Source organism: Drosophila suzukii (assembly GCF_043229965.1).
Source record: "Drosophila suzukii chromosome 2 unlocalized genomic scaffold, CBGP_Dsuzu_IsoJpt1.0 scf_2c, whole genome shotgun sequence".
In the NCBI taxonomy this organism is placed as follows: Eukaryota; Metazoa; Arthropoda; class Insecta; order Diptera; family Drosophilidae; genus Drosophila; species Drosophila suzukii.
In genome coordinates, this window is record NW_027255896.1 from 23,086,280 (window position 1) to 23,103,663 (window position 17,384).

Consider the following 17,384-nt stretch of genomic DNA (forward strand, 5'->3'; position numbering starts at 1 on the left):
TTGCGTCCAAAACTGACGGATCAAATTTTGATGAGACAGAAATTGCTCACGGAACGACGAGCTTTGAGGGCGACAGTAGGCAGGTGCGAGCAGGATGTCACCAATGAGAAAGTGTGCCGGCATGAGAGCTTTTAAGTCGTTTGGATCAGCTGTTAGCGGACAAAGTGGCCTAGAGTTTAGGCAAGCTTCAATCCTGATGAGCACCGTTGCGAGTTCCTCATAAGTTTGCTTGTGACTTCCGACAATCCTTTTTAGGTGATGCTTGACGGATTTGACCCCGGCCTCCCAAAGGCCTCCGAAATTGGGGAGTATGGCGGAGTGAAATGCCATGTAGGACACGTAGTGTGGTCGCGATACGCCTGTGGTGCGCTTGCTAATAACTTATTGGCGCCAACGAAATTTGTTCCGTTGTCGCTATACATATGTTGAACTGGTCCTCGGCGACCAGTGAAACGAGAAAATGCTAGTAGGAAGTGTTCCGACAAGAGTACGGTAACTGCTTCTAGGTGAACTGCTTTTGTAGCCAAGCAGACGATTTCGATTGCCCCGGTATAATCGACGCCGGTCGCAATGAATGGGCGGTTCGGTGGGTTGACCCTGTGTACCGGCAGGTCGCCCATCAATTGACTTCCGATGCTCGGTGACGCGCGGAAGCACGTGATGCATTTTCAAAGGTTTGTTCGGACGGCTTGTCTTCCATTTGGAATCCAGAACTTGTTCCTCGTGTGGGCTAGAGTAAGATGAGCGCCGCCATGCAGGGTAGCTTGATGGGAGTTCTGAATTACCAGCTCTGTAAAGAAATGACGCTGCGGTAAGATGATTGGATGCTTGCGATCGAAAGAAAGGTTGGAATGTTTGAGACGACCGCGAACGCGTAAGAAGCCGTCGTCAAGAAAGGGAGTGAGATTTCTTAGGATGCTCTTCGGAGGCTGAAGATTTCCTGCGAGGATCGCGAGCATGTCGGATTGAAAGGTTTCGGCTTGTACTATTTTCACGACGCAGCGAAGTGCATTGTCCAGTTCCTCCGGCGACAGCTGACTGTTAGATCTGGTTTTCTTCGATTGAGTGTTGCGACAAAAGCGCAGTATATATGCTATGACTCGAACGAGTTTGGTGTAAGTCGAAAACCGCTCAATGATACTAATGTCTACTTGGGTGGTGTGCAAACGAATCCGAATAGATTTTGCTTCTAGGCACTGCTCATCAAATTTCATGTTCAGTACCTCTGTGTCCGGCCACTCACTGGAGTGTTGCCTCAACCATGATGGTCCGTGCCACCAGAGATCAAAGATGGAGAGTTCTGATGGGGATAGTCCTCTTGTGGCGCTGTCTGCTGGATTATCCGCCGTGGGAACATGTTTCCATTGGTTTGAATCGCTGTGGTCCATATAGGCAACGCGATTGGCGACGAACGTTTTCCATCTAGTAACATCTTCTTTGATCCAGTGGAGAATGATAGTGGCGTCCGTCCAGTATGTGACGGAGATTTGAGCGTTTTTCCAACGATTGTTTGCTAATACCCATTTAGTTAGTTTGGTCGCCAGTACAGCGCCGCATAACTCGGTCCTCGGGATCGTGAGGGGTTTCGTTGGAGAGATTTTGGATTTTGCAGTGATGAGAGTGGTATAAAACGATGAATCCGGTTGGGGTATGCGCATGTAAACCGCCGCTGCGTAGGCGTGTGTGGACCCGTCGCAGAAAGCGTGCAACTGGATATCATGGCTAAAGTCTGGCGTATACGCTGCGAGGTATTCGGATTTTGCTGATGTCCTCCAGATTGACACGGAACCTTTTCCATTTGTTAGCGATGGAACTGGGCACTGGGTTGTCCCACCCTAAGTGCTTGCGATCGTTCTCGGAATGTAGGTGTGCCACTGTGACTTCCTTTAGAATTAATTTTGCTGAAATGAGAATAGGAGCGATTAATCCTAAGGGGTCGAAAAGTCTGGCGATGCTCGAAAGAATTTCTCTTTTGGTTGAACCCGTGGGAATGCTCGCTTGCAATTTGTAGGTGAAACAGTCTTGGTTAGGTAACCAATGCATTCCTTAGGTTTTGACTGTATCAGAGCTGTCCCAGCCTCTTGAAGTTTTATTGCATCGGTTTGATGAAGGAATGCTGTCTAGGAGCGCTATGTCGTTGCTAGACCATTTTCTTAATTCCATATTTGCGGATTTTAGAGCGTTCTGTATTTGTAAGCTCTTGTTTTGTGCTGCTAAGATCGTGTGACCACCAGAAAGAATATCGTCGACGTAGATTTCGTGCTTTAAGACCTCTTCCGCCAATGGATAATTTTCGCGTTCATCTTCTGCAAGTTGACGAACGACTCTGATGGCGGTGAATGGTGCAGAAGCGGTCCCGAAAGTTACAGTTGACAGACAGTATTCCTTGATGTTTCCATCCGCCGCCCGCCATAAAATCCGATGGTACTGCGTGTCGTCTGGATGTACGTCGATGCAACGATACATGAGCTGGATGTCGGCGGTGAAAACATGTCTGTACTGTCTCCAATTCAGCAACACTGCAGGGAGATCATTTTGTAGAGTGGGTCCTACGGACAATACATCGTTTAGAGATCGACCGTTTGAGGTCTTTTCCGATGCGTCGAATACAATGCGCTGTTTGGTGGTGAGACTGTCTTCTTTATAGACAGCGTGATGAGGAAGAACGCAGGATTCAACCCGACCGGTTTTTGTGGAGGTACTGACTGTTGATCTCTCACTAGAGACTGCTGGTGTGATTTGTCCCAATTCAAAATATTCTTCGATTCCCTCCTTGTAGCGAATCCATTTGTCTGGATCCCGTTGATAACGCCGCTCTAATTGTAGAAACCTGTTTAAAGCGATTTGAGGCGATTTTCCTAGGGCCATTGTGGAATCGAAATGCCATTTAAAAGGTAGTCTTACCATAAAACTACGGTTTGGTTGACGTGTGTGCGTTTCCTTAAAGAAGGATTCACACCACCGCTCTTCGTCAGAGTGAAGTGATCGGCTTGGGACAGATTCTATTTTGCAGAAATTCTTCAAAAGCGATTCCGTATCTAGGGCGGTTTGATGACAGCGAATATGATATGTGTGGATTGAATCCTGGAACTTGCCGAGTATCATCCAACCTAGGTGAGAACTTTGTGCAATGGGTTCGTCTGGATTTCCGATTCGGGTTCCCGGAAGGTCAAGACTCGCCATGAGGTCGGCTCCGATGATGAGATCTATGCGCTTCGAGCGATAGTATAGAGGATCCGAGAGCTGGAGTCCGTTGATGTGTTTCCAATTTTGAGGCGAGAACGATTGGTTTGGTAGAGGTGAGGTCAGCGAGTTCAGAACGTACGCAGAGTCGACATCTAGATTGAACGTTGGGTTTAGCGACGTTCGGATGCAGAATCTTGCCGTAAAGTTGCACCGGTGACCAATAGTTTGGCCGACGCCGGCGATCGAAGCGCGGATTCTGCATCGTGGAAGTTGGAGAGCTTGGACGGTATGCTCTGAGATTATTGTAGCTTCCGACCCCTGATCGATGAGGGCAGTTATTGATGCTTGAGCGCCGCTCTGGGGGTGGCAAACAATAATCCGTGCGGTCGCTAATAGGATATTCCATCGCGTTGCGTGGGAGACTGTAGAAGAATAACATTGGAGGTTTGGATTAGCAAGGGGGCTAACTGGTGAGGTGTCGGTATTCATAATCGGAGCGATATGTGGTTGACTGGTTGATACGGTCGGCGAGTAAGGTTGGGATGCTTGAGTTATGCTTGGCGCCGCTGCCGGATGAAGTAGAGAATGGTGGCGTTGTCCACAGTGGTAGCAATTCTTTACACTTGAACAGCGGGCAAGCATGTGCGATTTGCTCAGGCAGTTGAGGCATAGGTTTGACTTACTCACGACCTCCTTACGTTGGTAGCAATCCAAGCTTAGGAATCGCGGACATCGACGAAGGATATGATTGCCATTGCAGTGTGGGCAACGAAGAACAGGGGGGCTTGGTTACGCGTGGGTGTTATAAACCGAGATACGTTTTGTGTGATGATCCACTGATGATCCAGATTTGTTGGTGCCCGAACAGTTTCTATTTTCAATGGCGTCCAGGGTGATTAACCGGTTGTTGAGAAACTGTTCGAGATCCTTGTAAGAGGGAATGTGGGTTTGACTGCCGAGATGACGTTCCCAGGCGGAGTGCGTTTCTTTCGGTAATTTTGCAGTCAAATAATGGGCGAGCCAGTGATCGCCGTCCTGCAGTGACGCGTTGAGGGTGTTACAGGCGGCTGCGCAGACATTGACTGCACTGATCATAGATCGAATATCATCGGGATTCTCCTTGCTTAGGCTTGGCAACTGGTACAACACGTTCATGTGGTTGGAGAAGACCACGCGGGGATTGTTATAGCGCTGAATTAGTGTGTCCTATGCCACCGTATAGTTAGCGGCCGTCAAAGGAATTTGACGAATATCGCCATCTCGACCAGCTGGCAGAGATTCCTTGAAGAAATGAAACCGTTGAATATTGTCCAGCCGCTCATTTTGATGAATTAACCGAGTGAAGGCGTCATAATATCCTGGCCAGTCCACGCAGTTTTCGCTAAACTTGGGCACTGGCAGTTGTGGCATGTGGACACGTGCGTCGGCAACCGTCGACACGGCGGTTGGTGCCGAGGCTGAGGACGGCGTCACTGGGAACTTTATTCGTTGGCCATAAGTTTCCATGTACAGATCCTCAAAACTGACGGCGATCTTCTTGCCGTAATAGTCCGATTTGGCATATCCCTCGGTGCAGATGATTACTTGATGGGTGGTCTCAAAGGCTGCGTTTAAACTCTCGATTTGCTGCAGGCGCTTCATATAATAGCTTTCAGTTTTTCGAGACGCGGAATCCTTTTTATAGTTCTGCTGCAGACGTGTTAGACTTTGAAGGCACTCCTTCTCAAGTGTAATGCAACAGACATTTTATGAGAATTTTTACCGAATTGTTTTGAACCTAGCTAGCTCTGCTTGATAAATCGAAAAAGGCACCCGTACTCACGTGATCTTTCCCTTCTGCTTACGACTGAATTTACGTAACGTTGACTACAGCGCGAGCGCAGGCTGTACTGTTTTCCGATTCCGCTTTGAGTAGGAGTTTTTTCCCGGTTGCGAAATGATAACGGGCCTTCTTGCAGCACCCGTGTGTGTGTGTAGAAGCGCTGTCAGCCGACCGGGTGTGTTCGTATTGATGACTGTGCTCTGTCGGTGTGAGAGCACGTGTTGGGGGAACAAACGGAGACGATCGCAATTTGTGTTAGATGGCGTGATTGGTGTTAGGCGTTATAACTAACAAATGAAAGATCCAACTGACATTTTTCAACTTTAAGCAAGAGTCCCTTCATGGGCCACCACGTTAAGTTGTGACGCCGTGCCGAGAATGCTATGTACGGCTGTCATAGTAAGAGGGGCTCTTGGGGGTAGGTACGACTGAAGTTCAAAGATAACAGTTTAGTCTTTATTTATTAGCTTATAATGCGTACACTTCACTCTTGATCATTAATTAACTTTACAAATGAAAATGGGTCTCAATGGACCGAAAGTAAAAGCAGCCGATGTTGTTCCCGTCGCTGAAGCTCGTAGTTCTCTTCTTCTTCCCTCAAGCACTGTAGAGTTGCCAGATGTCCTGACCTTCGTCTTCAGGTGGCAGGGCTATCAGCTGTGTATACGAACCAAGTACCGTGGGACTGAACACCCCGTACTATTTAAGAAACACTACCAAATTTAAAATTAATCTTGTTTGTACATCTATCACTAAGACTACCACTAGCTACAAATCACACTCACAGTCACACTTTCCAAACCTATTAACAGAAGAAGACTTAAAAGATTGCACCCATCAGACAATTGGATACTTGGACGGCCGGCAAAAGTTTCTCTCATTCCAGGCTTAGACGCATAGACTCCCACACTGCTCAATTTTTGTGATAAGGTTTTTATACCCGTTTCTCGTAGACTAAAAGGGTATGCTAGATCGGAAAATAAGGATCGGAAAGTATGCAACAGGTAGAAGAAAGCGTTTCCGACCCCATAAAGTATATACATTCTTGATCAGGGTCACTAGCCGAGTCGATCTAGCTATTTCCGTCTGTTTTTTTCGTCTGTGTGCCACGCCTAATTTAACGCCCACAAGCCGTAAATCGTAAATATGAAAGCGGATATCTTGGAAACTATTAAAGGTAGATAATTGGAGTTTTCAGATTTAGATTCCGTAGCATCGTACGAAGCGCAAGTTCGTTACGCCCACAAGCTGCCCAAGCCTCTGACGTAGTAGTAGTAGTAGTAGTATTCTCATCAATATCAATCGATTGACTTAAAATGTTTGCCACACCCACTTTAAGGCCCATAAACCGCCCTAACCTGTGGCGCCCATAGTTAACAGGTAGCCGGCGCATTATAATCTCGCTTTGCTGCTTGCATATCTTCACCTCTCCTTGGTCCCTTTAGCTGAGTAACTGGTATCTGATAGTAGGTATTCGACTATAGCGTTTTCTCTTGTTTTTTAAAAACACAACATGTAAATTTTACCATGGGTGAAAATGAGTTAAGTTTCACAGAACACACACATATAAACGTCACACGTCTAGTCCAAGCTGCCAAGTTATCCTAGGCAAATCCGCAGTATAGTGAAAATTCTGGAGATAATCCAATCGAGTAGCCCATTCGAAAGGAGCATGGCAAGTTGGACCTCGCTCCCTTCATGGACATCCTGGCAGACGGATCCACGTAAAGAAAGTATGCGGGACTCCCCCTCCACCAGCTACTTGACAGCTAGTGCAGATCTGGCGGACTCCTCTATATGGAGGAGGAAAAAATACCCACGAAGGGACAGCGTGAGGAGTCATTACCAGCCATTGCCAGGATGCTGGGCAGCATCCGCTAAACAACCCCGTGCTCAATCCGGCTCCCACTTACTCAAGGCCCATGTTGGCATATTGTGAATCGGAGCTGAACTGCAGATGGTGCGGAAAAGATGGCGAAGCATCCGCGACACGAGAATGAAGTCTTATATACATGAAGAAAAAGGAACGCCCTCACCTTATTCCGGCCGTTAAAGAGCGACCTTCAGCCAAGTCCTATATCTCAAGTGGATCACAACATGGCCACATTACTGTAACAGCAAGTTCAGTTCTTTCAGCGACTTTCTGAGAACGGTACACCTTCCTTGGCCACGCCGCCGCCTGCTGCAGTCTTTTTAACGGAAAACCCGTTGCCGAAAATCCACATCAAACCCTTTGGTGGAGACTACAAGAGTGGCCTGCCTTTAAGGACATTTACGAGAGCACCGTCCACAACAAGACCCACCAGGGAAAGATTCAAAAGTTTCACTACCTTAAGTCTCTTATGGTTGGTGAAGCGGCCAATCTTCTCAGTCATATGTCCATTATGGAATCAGCATATGACTTAGCATGAGAACGCCTCAATGAACGCTATGACCGCCCAAGGCATATCGTGATATGCGTTACAGACTTGTTAAAATTCCTTGATGATCGTTGCGAGGATTTTTATTTATTTACTTATTCGCCAACAGTTGGTACTTTAACTGGCTACATGACTATTACTAAACTAAGTACTAAGGGACTAAAGGTAATTGTAAATAGTTTCCTTAATTAATTCTCTGGGGGAGCATAGGTCCAGCCGCATGTTAGATAAAGGTTTGTTGCAGTACAATAAGGATCTACACAGAGGCTCATTAAAAGCATAATTTGCTCTATAGGCCGGAACAAAAAAAGGTTCAAAAATCCTTAAAAACCTACCAGGGACGGAAAAACTTATGCTGCTCGGCAATGCAGGGCAGTCTATTTTGGAGGACAGCAGGTCACAAATAAAAACTAGTGCGCTAGTTGTTCTAGGTGCACAAGACGGAATTTCGCAGAGTAAGAGGGGGCCGGGTCATTAAAGTTTAAAGAAAGAAGGGCAAAAGGTAGGAATTTTTTTGAGCACGCTTAATCCGATTGATGTGTGTAGTACCAGTCGGACTCCAGACAAATGAATCATATTCAATATGGGAACTAATGGAATACGAGCTGAGGACACTAATTAATCGTTTGCTGTACCTAACGTATAAACATTTTGACAAGTTCAGAGGCAACTTATTACGAGAACACCAATTTCCCACTCTTACTAGGTAACTTTTAAAAAGTTCAGTATCGGAGAGGAGGCCAGAAGTTGCCTCATACGGGTTTGAGAAAACACCATTGCACTCTACTCCATAAATCCGGTCATCTAAATAAGATTTAAACCAATATAGTATTGATGAATGAAATCCCAATTTCTGAAGTTTTTCCTATAAAGCATTATGGGAGATTTTGTCAAATGCTTTGGCGAAGTCGGTGTTGACTACAACAACATGATGATGACTGATAAACGAGTGGATGCAAAAAAGATTGAACGCAGCTAAGTTAGTGGTAGTTGACCGTCCAGGCATAAAACCATATTGGCTAGGACTGATGATCCGACCAGCAAGAAAAGTAAGCTGCTTAGCTACAATTCGTTCAAACTTTTTTGAGACATTGCTTAGCTTTCTCGGCTGAGGAACTTGTGAGATGGTTCCAAACTCGCCTAGCTGGGGCAACCGAGCTGGTCGCAGGTTGCGGATAGCGGACGACCTCTCTCGAGGCCAACTGTCCATAAGCTGGTGGGAAAAGTCAAACACGGAATCGTGGACGGAAACCCCAGTAAATAAACAGTCCCGGACAGTGAGCGGAATTGTTCATCCGCATCTAAATAGTTGCTTTACACAAACCCACTCCCAACACAACACCTACCCACCCTCTGTAATTTTGCTCCTGCGGCCAAAAACTTACCAAAGCGTCTCATTCGATAGCTGTAGGGAAAGCAAGCGTTTGCGATCTCCCAACTGCGATGCAAGACTTTTTCGTTCGTACACCGCGTACAAATTCTGTACAATTTTACGAGCCGTTATGTCGCTTGTAGGAAAGCTTAGAAACGAGACGCCTAGGTACTCTATTAGTTCTGCTCTCTTCCACTGTTCATCTACCTCAGGAGGCATAATTTAATCAAGTACATCGAGTTGGGATAATAGAGCCCTAATATTAAATTTCCTAATGGCACAATTTTCGCCATTGAATGGCTTTATATATTGTTTTGCCATGTCCATTTTACCAAAGAATCTAAACGCACGCGGATATTAACTCAATGCAACTTCACAAGAAAAACTTTTTTTCACAAGAATTCGAAGAAGTCCCGACTCTATCATCAACGATTTCTAAGCAGATCTCAGAACTTTTTCCAAAAATGTTGTATGTTGTATTTCCATACCAAATATCGAACTTTTTGTAAGTTCTTGTGCATTCGTGCTTGAACTTCATTAACGCATCGTGCTCGCCGGCCTTGCCTGCGTTGGATGGCCGCTTCCCAGCTGGTCCTCATCATGTTGGCCGCTGATCAAGCTATTGCGAACCGTCTATGTGGTAATGATACGAATGTGGATAACTGTGATGGTTCTACGTCTTCCAATATATTTAAAATTGAGAATTCAAATGTCAGTGTTAGCAAGGAGTTTTCAAGGTCGCCTAGAAATCCAAGTATGCTAGGTCACAGAAATTTAATTATAAATGAAATTTACAATCCATTGCTGATACTTCTTCATCGCAAGAAAATTTAAAAGAGATTTGATTTCAGGACTAAGACTCTCCTGGTCGAATATGTTCAAGTCATGGAAATGGGTTTGCCCTCTTATCTGATGATGACATTGATAACCCACTCTTTAATGATCGTATAGACACTCAGTCTCCTCCACCGGAGCCTTCTTTCTGTGACTAGCAATCGCATAATAACATCTAGCAATAGATGTGGAATCTCCCAAAATACTAAGAAAATTTCTGGTACTGCGTCTGGTACTTCTTTGACTAAAGCACCTTAATCTGACCCCCGTCCTACCGCCTTTGTAATAAAGGGTGTTACTGATGTCAAACAACTTATCTCTCTCAAGGCTGCTACAAGTAATATTAGATTTAAAATAACTGGACCTGCTATAGTAAGGTCATCTCCTTTCGATGGTGATACATACAAAATAGTACAACATCATTTGTGGAGAAATAATAATATCCCGTTTAACTACTGGTAGTTGAAAAGTTTTCGATCTTTAAGGATCGTAGTCAAAAGCCTTCATTCATCTACGGATCCTGAAGATATTAAGGCTGATTTAGGCACCGCAGGCCATTTCCGCAATGTTTCCACCCCCCCGACGTAATAACAATGGTTACATACCCCATATTTTCTTTGTTGAGCTAGAGTACTCCCCTTACAGTACAAACTCAAGAGTAAAATGTCAAGCTGCTGCAATAACCTTATCCCCGGACTTGTTTGACATCCTGAATGCTTCTATTTACTAACAACCCCCCCCCCCCCCCCACCGTTTCGTGGTCTGCTTAAGATTTTGGATACATTTTTTACAATGCTCACAATCAATTTTGGGGTTGTAGCCGCTCTGCCCCGAGAGGTGTTCAGGTTTTAGATCAAATTACGTCTTCAAGTCTGCAAGACTTAGCTACAACCAACGCAGTTTCCTTCTGATACAGAAGAAACGGCAGTAGATTTTGCTATTTATAAGAGTATTTCGACCAACTTCCTTTCCGTACATAAATCAAATGAACTTAGTTCTGATCACATTCTGCTTAAAATACAGCACCAAGACTAATGTCTCGTCGGGCTAACATTGCACGCTTTAAGAATCATCTAACAATCCTTATTGAGAATGATAAGTCTGCAGATCTGTGTTGTCCTCTGCATATTGATGCTGCTATTAACGAGCTGACTCTAAAGATTCAGTCTGCCGCTGCCGCATCCACTACTAACGGTATTCACTCTGCCGTTTCACAGCTAAATAATGCCCTTTTTATCCTGGAACAACGACTATGGTTAGGCAGAAGATTTCACTTCGGCGACACTGGATGCAACCGCGTAATCCACAAGACTAAGTTATCTTAAAAAAGCCTCATCTCCGAAAACGTAGTGCTATCAATCCGGATGCTGATCGATTCTTTCTTAAGTGTCAGTCTCTCCAGAAGTTTCCTTTTCTTCGATCGGACGGTACTTGGGCAATTAAATATGCTGGAATAGCAAAGGAATTCGCAAATTCTTTGGAAGAAAAATTTAAGGCTTTACAGATGATAAAACTGCTGTTACAGAAGCTTTTGATAATGTTCCCTCTGGTCCTACTTCTCAAATTCTTCCTATCAGCATGCGACCTCTTCGCTAAACAGGCTGAACATAATCGCTTTACCCTGAACGGGACTCCAATAAAGCACTTCGATACGGCTGAGTACCTAGGGCTTACTTTGTGCAGACGGCTTACTTGGAAGCAGGACATTGGTGCTACTTGTGTTTCCACATCGCAAAGCGCGAGGGAAAAGAGATGCATCCTTTGTCCGGACAATGGATTGTCGATCACGGCGAAAACTTTAAAGTTATTTTAAGTCCACATTGGGGTAGACTGTAACACTGCCTGTAACACGTCAATAAAAAGAATTAAATCCTGGCAAACCAAATTTTAAAGACCTGATAAACGCCCCGTACTATTCAAGAAACACTACCAAATTTAAAATTAATCTTGTTTGTACATCTATCACTAAGACTACCACTAGCTACAAATCACACTCACAGTCACACTTTTACTACGTTACTCGTAGACTAAAAGGGTATACTAGATCGGAAAGTAGGATCGGAAAGTATGCAACAGGTAGAAGAAAGCGTTTCCGATCCCATAAAGTATATACATTCTTGATCAGGGTCACTAGCCGAGTCGATCTAGCAATTTCCGTCTGTTTTTTTCGTCTGTGTGCCACGCCTACTTAAACGCCCACAAACCGCCCACGAACTTTAAAAAATCGTAAATATGAAAGCGGATATCTCGGAAACTATTAAATGCAGATAGTTGGAGTTTTCAGATTTAGATTCCGTAGCCTCGTACGAAGCGTAAGTTTGTTACGTCCACAAGCTGCCCAAGCCTCTGGCGCCCAAAATTTTTATGCTAGAACAAAATGTTAACTGAAATGTAGTATTCTCATCAATATCAATCGATTGACTTAAAAAGTTTGCCACGCCCACTATAAGGCCCACAAACCGCCCTAAACTGTGGCGCCCATATCCATTTCTTCTTGGTCCCTTTAGTTGAGTAACGGGTATCTGATAGTAGGTATTCGACTATAGCGTTTTCTCTTGTTTTTTAAAAACACAACATGTCAATTTTACCATGGGTGAAAATGAGTTGAGTTTCACAGAACACACATAAATAAACGTCACACGTCTAATCCAAGCTGCCAAGTTATCCTAGGCAAATCCGCAGTATAGTGAAAATTCTGGAGATAATCCAATCGAGTAGCCCATTCGAAAGGAGCATGGCAAGTTGGACCTCGCTCCCTTCATGGACATCCTGCCAGACGGATCCACGTAAAGAAAGTATGCGGGAGTCCCCCTCCACCAGCTACTTGACAGCTAGTGCAGATCTGGCGGACTCCTCTATATGGAGGAGGAAAAAATACCCACGAAGGGACAGCGTGAGGAGTCATTACCAGCCATTGCCAGGATGCTGGGCAGCATCCGCTAAACAACCCCGTGCCCAATCCGGCTCCCACTTACTCAAGGCCCATGTTGGCATATTGTGAATCGGAGCTGAACTGCAGATGGTGCGGAAAAGATGGCGAAGCATCCGCGACACGAGAAGGAAGTCTTATATACATGAAGAAAAAGGAACGCCCTCACCTTATTCCGGCCGTTAAAGAGCGACCTTCAGCCAAGTGCTATACCTCAAGTGGATCACAACATGGCCACATTACTGTAACAGCAAGGTCAGTTCTTTCAGCGACTTTCTGAGAACGGTACACCTTCCTTGGCCACGCCGCCGCCTGCTGCAGTCTTTTTAACGGAAAACCCGTTGCCGAAAATCCACATCAAACCCTTTGGTGGAGACTACAAGAGTGGCCTGCCTTTAAGGACATTTACGAGAGCACCGTCCACAACAAGACCCACCAGGGAAAGATTCAAAAGTTTCACTACCTTAAGTCTTTCATGGTTGGTGAAGCGGCCAATCTTCTCAGTCATATGTCCATTACGAAATCAGCATATGACTCAGCATGAGAACGCCTCAATGAACGCTATGACCGCCCAAGGCATATCGTGATATGCGTTACAGACTTGTTAAAATTCCTTGATGATCGTTGCGAGGATTTTTATTTATTTACTTATTCGCAAACAGTTGGTACTTTAACTGGCTACATGACTATTACTAAACTAAGTACTAAGGGACTAAAGGTAATTGTAAATAGTTTCCTTAATTAATTCTCTGGGGGAGCATAGGTCCAGCCGCATGTTAGATAAAGGTTTGTTGCAGTACAATAAGGATCTACACAGAGGCTCATTAAAAGCATAATTTGCTCTATAGGCCGGAACAAAAAAAGGTTCAAAAATCCTTAAAGACCTACCAGAGTCGGAAAAACTTATGCTGCTCGGCAATGCAGGGCAGTCTATTTTGGAGGACAGCAGGTCACAAATAAAAACTAGTGCGCTAGTTGTTCTAGGTGCACAAGACGGAATTTCGCAGAGTAAGAGGGGGCCGGGTCATTAAAGTTTAAAGAAAGAAGGGCAAAAGGTAGGAATTTTTTTGAGCACGCTTAATCCGATTGATGTGTGTAGTACCAGTCGGACTCCAGACAAATGAATCATATTCAATATGGGAACTAATGGAATACGAGCTGAGGACACTAATTAATCGTTTGCTGTACCTAACGTATAAACATTTTGACAAGTTCAGAGGCAACTTATTACGAGAACACCAATTTCCCACTCTTACTAGGTAACTTTTAAAAAGTTCACTATCGGAGAGGAGGCCAGAAGTTGCCTCATACGGGTTTGAGAAAACACCATTGCACTCTACTCCATAAATCCGGTCATCTAAATAAGATTTAAACCAATATAGTATTGATGAATGAAATCCCAATTTCTGAAGTTTTTCCTATAAAGCATTATGGGAGATTTTGTCAAATGCTTTGAGGAAGTCGGTGTTGACTACAACAACTTGATGATGACTGATAAACGAGTGGATGCAAAAAACATTGAACGCAGCTAAGTTAGTGGTAGTTGACCGTCCAGGCATAAAACCATGTTGGCTAGGACTGATGATCCGACCAGCAAGAAAAGTTAGCTGCTTAGCAACAATTCGTTCAAACATTTTTGAGACATTGCTTAGCTTTCTCGGCTGAAAAACTTGTGAGATAGTTCCAAAGTCGCCTAGCTGGGGCAACCGAGCGGGTCGCAAGTTGCGGATAGCGGACGACCTCTCTCGAGGCCAACTGTCAATAAGCTGGTGGGAAAAGTCAAACACGGAATCGTGGACGGAAACACCAGTAAATAAACAGTCTCGGACAGCCAGCGGGTATATTGCAACGAAGCAATACCGACGATGCGAATTGTTCATCCGCATCTAAATAGTTGCTTTACACAAACCCACTTCCAACACAACACCTACCCACCCCCCTCCCAAACATCATCTCACTCCGGGCCGAAAAACGGTGTAACACGGACCGTGCCAAGAATGAGCCTGGCTCAAACGGTGTAGGCAGGGACATGGCGACCCCCTGTTCTAACTATCGCCGATCTCTGCCCGGGCGGACTTTTCCCCATCTCCGCAACTCGTGCGATCAATTATGAAATCAACTAATACAAAAAAAAAAACAAAACACAGAGACGGGAACTCTCAAAAAACCCACGGATAAGCTGAACAATGATTCCAACATCCGCACCAGCACGGTCCCGAAAGGGCCGCATCCCAATCTGGGGATGACGGGTGGCAGAAAGGCAGCCGCGTACGCCTCCGCCATGGGCGCATCTGCGCCTAAAGCAGCGGCAGGCGCAGCCAAGGCGCTCGGGCTACCCGCTGGAGTAAGTAATACATACGCAGAAAGGCGGACTGCCGCCCAGACTCTGCGCTCTTACACTAGGAGCAACGTTGCCACCCCTTCGCCTGAATGGCTAAAAAAGGTAGAGTGGGCAAGGAAGGTGCTTCTTAACTACGAGCAGGACAAGCCCACTCAAGAAGGGGCTCAAGCTAAAAGGCAGCGATCCCTCGAACTACACGGACCATCGACGAAGAGATCTAAGATCCAGCCATCGGTCTCGTTCGCCGAAATCACGAAGGACCGAGTCCTACTCGGCCTCATTGACAAGGGAAATCCAGAGGGCAGGATACCCAGGAACAAGTGGAAGACAGTGCAGTCCCACCTTTTCCTCATTTGCCTGCGCATGGTACGAGAGAAGCCAGGCACCTCGCCCTGCTGCATGGACGCGGGCTGGTACCAGGGCAGCGTCAAGGTGGTGGCCTGCGACAGTCAGCGGTCGGCCGACCTGTACAAACAGGCGACGAGCAAGCTCGGTGAGGTCTACGAAGGGGCGAACATCGTCGCACTAGACTGGTGTGATGTCCCCAATAGGCCCTGAGCTAGGGGTTGAGCCGCCAATGGTGGGGTTGATCCATAAATTGCTGATAAGCAGAATGGTCACAGCCACACTAGGGACCTCTACCCAGACTAGACTAGTGAACAGAGGCACCCCAGAAGGAGGTGTACTATCAACTACTGCGGGTTCTGGAAGGAGGAGGTTGTAAGGTTGTGGCATACGCAGACGTTAAACTTAAAATACTATCGGAATCGACGATAGAGAACAGATTTGGGGTAAATCCCTCGAAAACCGAAATTGTTCTATTTACAAATAGATACAAAATTCCACAACTTAGCCCACCCATTTTAAACAATTGTAATCTCTCCTTTAGCGATCACGCCAGGTACTTGGGGTTAGTACTAGATAAACGCCTCAAATGGGGCTTAAACAACCAAGAGAGATCCAAAAAAGCGACCATTGCACTTTCCTCCTGTAAAAAAGCAACCCGGCTAAGATGGGGCATGTCCCCAAGAATAGTTAACTGGATATACACAGCGGTAGTCAAGCCAATCCTACTGTACGGAGTGGATCTGTGGTGGACCGCCTTACACAAACAATGCATACTGACTCCTCTAAACAGCGAATGGCGGCTTTATGTATTAGTGGAGCCCTTCGAACCACCCCGAATGAAGCGCTGAATGCGATCTTGAACTTCCCTAGCCTGGACTTAGCAGGCATGGAAAGGGCCAAATCGGCAGCTATTCGACTGAGGGACAACGGGCAGTGGAAAGCCCAATTTTATGGCCATGCTAAAATTCTCCAGCATCATAAAGCGATTCCGAAGATAACGGATCTATGCAAATCCATTGAATATTGTCACACACCCTTTGAGGCTCTGATTCCAGGTAGAGACGACCGGGCAGGTCGGACGCAATCTGCTTCTATACAGATGGCTCCAAATTAGAAGGACAAGTTGGCGGAGGTGTATACTCCGAACAATTAGATATCAGGAAGTCATTCAGGCTCCCGGACCACTGTAGCGTCTTCCAGGCGGAGGTCCACGCTATTAAAGAAGCACTAACATGTTTAGGGAACTTAAGCCTCCAAAGAGGACACCTAAACATATATAGAGACAGCCAATCGGCTATTAAATCGATCTACTCGACAAACACCAACACCCGTACTATAGCAGACTGTCGCAGATCTCTCCACGAGATGGCTAATCAGTTTACTATCAGCCTAATATGGGTTCCGGGTCACCGGGATATCGTAGGCAACTGCATAGCGGACGAGTTAGCCAGGCAGGGCACCATCAAGCCTCTCCTCCCAGGAAAGGAGAATGTTGGTATGCCCATGTCAACTTGCAAGCTAAATTTAAAAAACTATTTTAACAAACTAGCCAACACCCATTGGAAAAACGCACCACAGTGTCGAATCTCTCACCAGACACGGCCTGTGATAAACAACAACAAAATCTCGGAATTACTCAAACTCAGCCGCACAGAGTGTGGCATGTTGATTCGAGCTCTTACAGGCCACTGGCTTGTTGGCACACATGCCGGCAGGCTAAAAGCCCCACAAAATGATTTCTGCACAAGCTGCAGGGATGAGGAAGAAGAGGAATCGGCAGAACACCTACTTTGCTTCTGCCCAGCCCTTTGCAGACTCCGACTGAAACACTTAAGAAGTCCCTTCATCGACGGTCTTACCGAAATATCGGAGATTAATCTCAAAAACATAAGGGCCCTTATAAAATCTTCCGTCTAGTCGTAGTAGTAGTATTCTTTATTTATAAAAACATTGAACAAACGGCATTTCAAGTGTACAATTAAAAAGATTCACAAATTTGTATATAAACAAGAGCTAAAAAAGGAAATGAAATATATTCACTTGGTTATTTTAACCGTCTGCGGATCTCCGCTTTCCCAGTGTCATAACTTCACAATGTACTACACCTGACTTCCCGGGTCTTCCCCAGATAT

General features: G+C 45.5%; 2 protein-coding genes across 2 annotated transcripts; both read right to left on the minus strand.

The window, feature by feature from the left end:
* Nucleotides 1–668: 668 nt before the first annotated feature.
* On the minus strand, nucleotides 669–1,388 carry LOC139354361 (uncharacterized). Its single transcript, XM_070998584.1, has one exon. The coding sequence runs from the start codon at nucleotides 1,386–1,388 to the stop codon at nucleotides 669–671; it is 720 nt and encodes a 239-aa protein (XP_070854685.1).
* A 658-nt stretch (nucleotides 1,389–2,046) lies between these two features.
* Nucleotides 2,047–4,341, minus strand: LOC139354362 (uncharacterized). Its single transcript, XM_070998585.1, has 2 exons — nucleotides 4,024–4,341; nucleotides 2,047–3,543 (listed from the first exon to the last, which is right to left on the minus strand). The coding sequence occupies exons 1-2, from the start codon at nucleotides 4,339–4,341 to the stop codon at nucleotides 2,047–2,049; spliced, it is 1,815 nt and encodes a 604-aa protein (XP_070854686.1).
* Nucleotides 4,342–17,384: the final 13,043 nt, after the last annotated feature.

Coding starts and splice junctions, on each gene's coding strand:
- LOC139354361 (XM_070998584.1), bottom strand. CDS start 1,388: ATGGACCACAGCGATTCAAACCAATGGAAACATGTTCCCACGGCGGAT.
- LOC139354362 (XM_070998585.1), bottom strand. CDS start 4,341: ATGAACGTGTTGTACCAGTTGCCAAGCCTAAGCAAGGAGAATCCCGAT. Junction 3,544..4,023: donor CCAACAAATCTGGATCATCA/GTGGATCATCAC, acceptor TGCCACCCCCAG/AGCGGCGCTCAAGCATCAAT.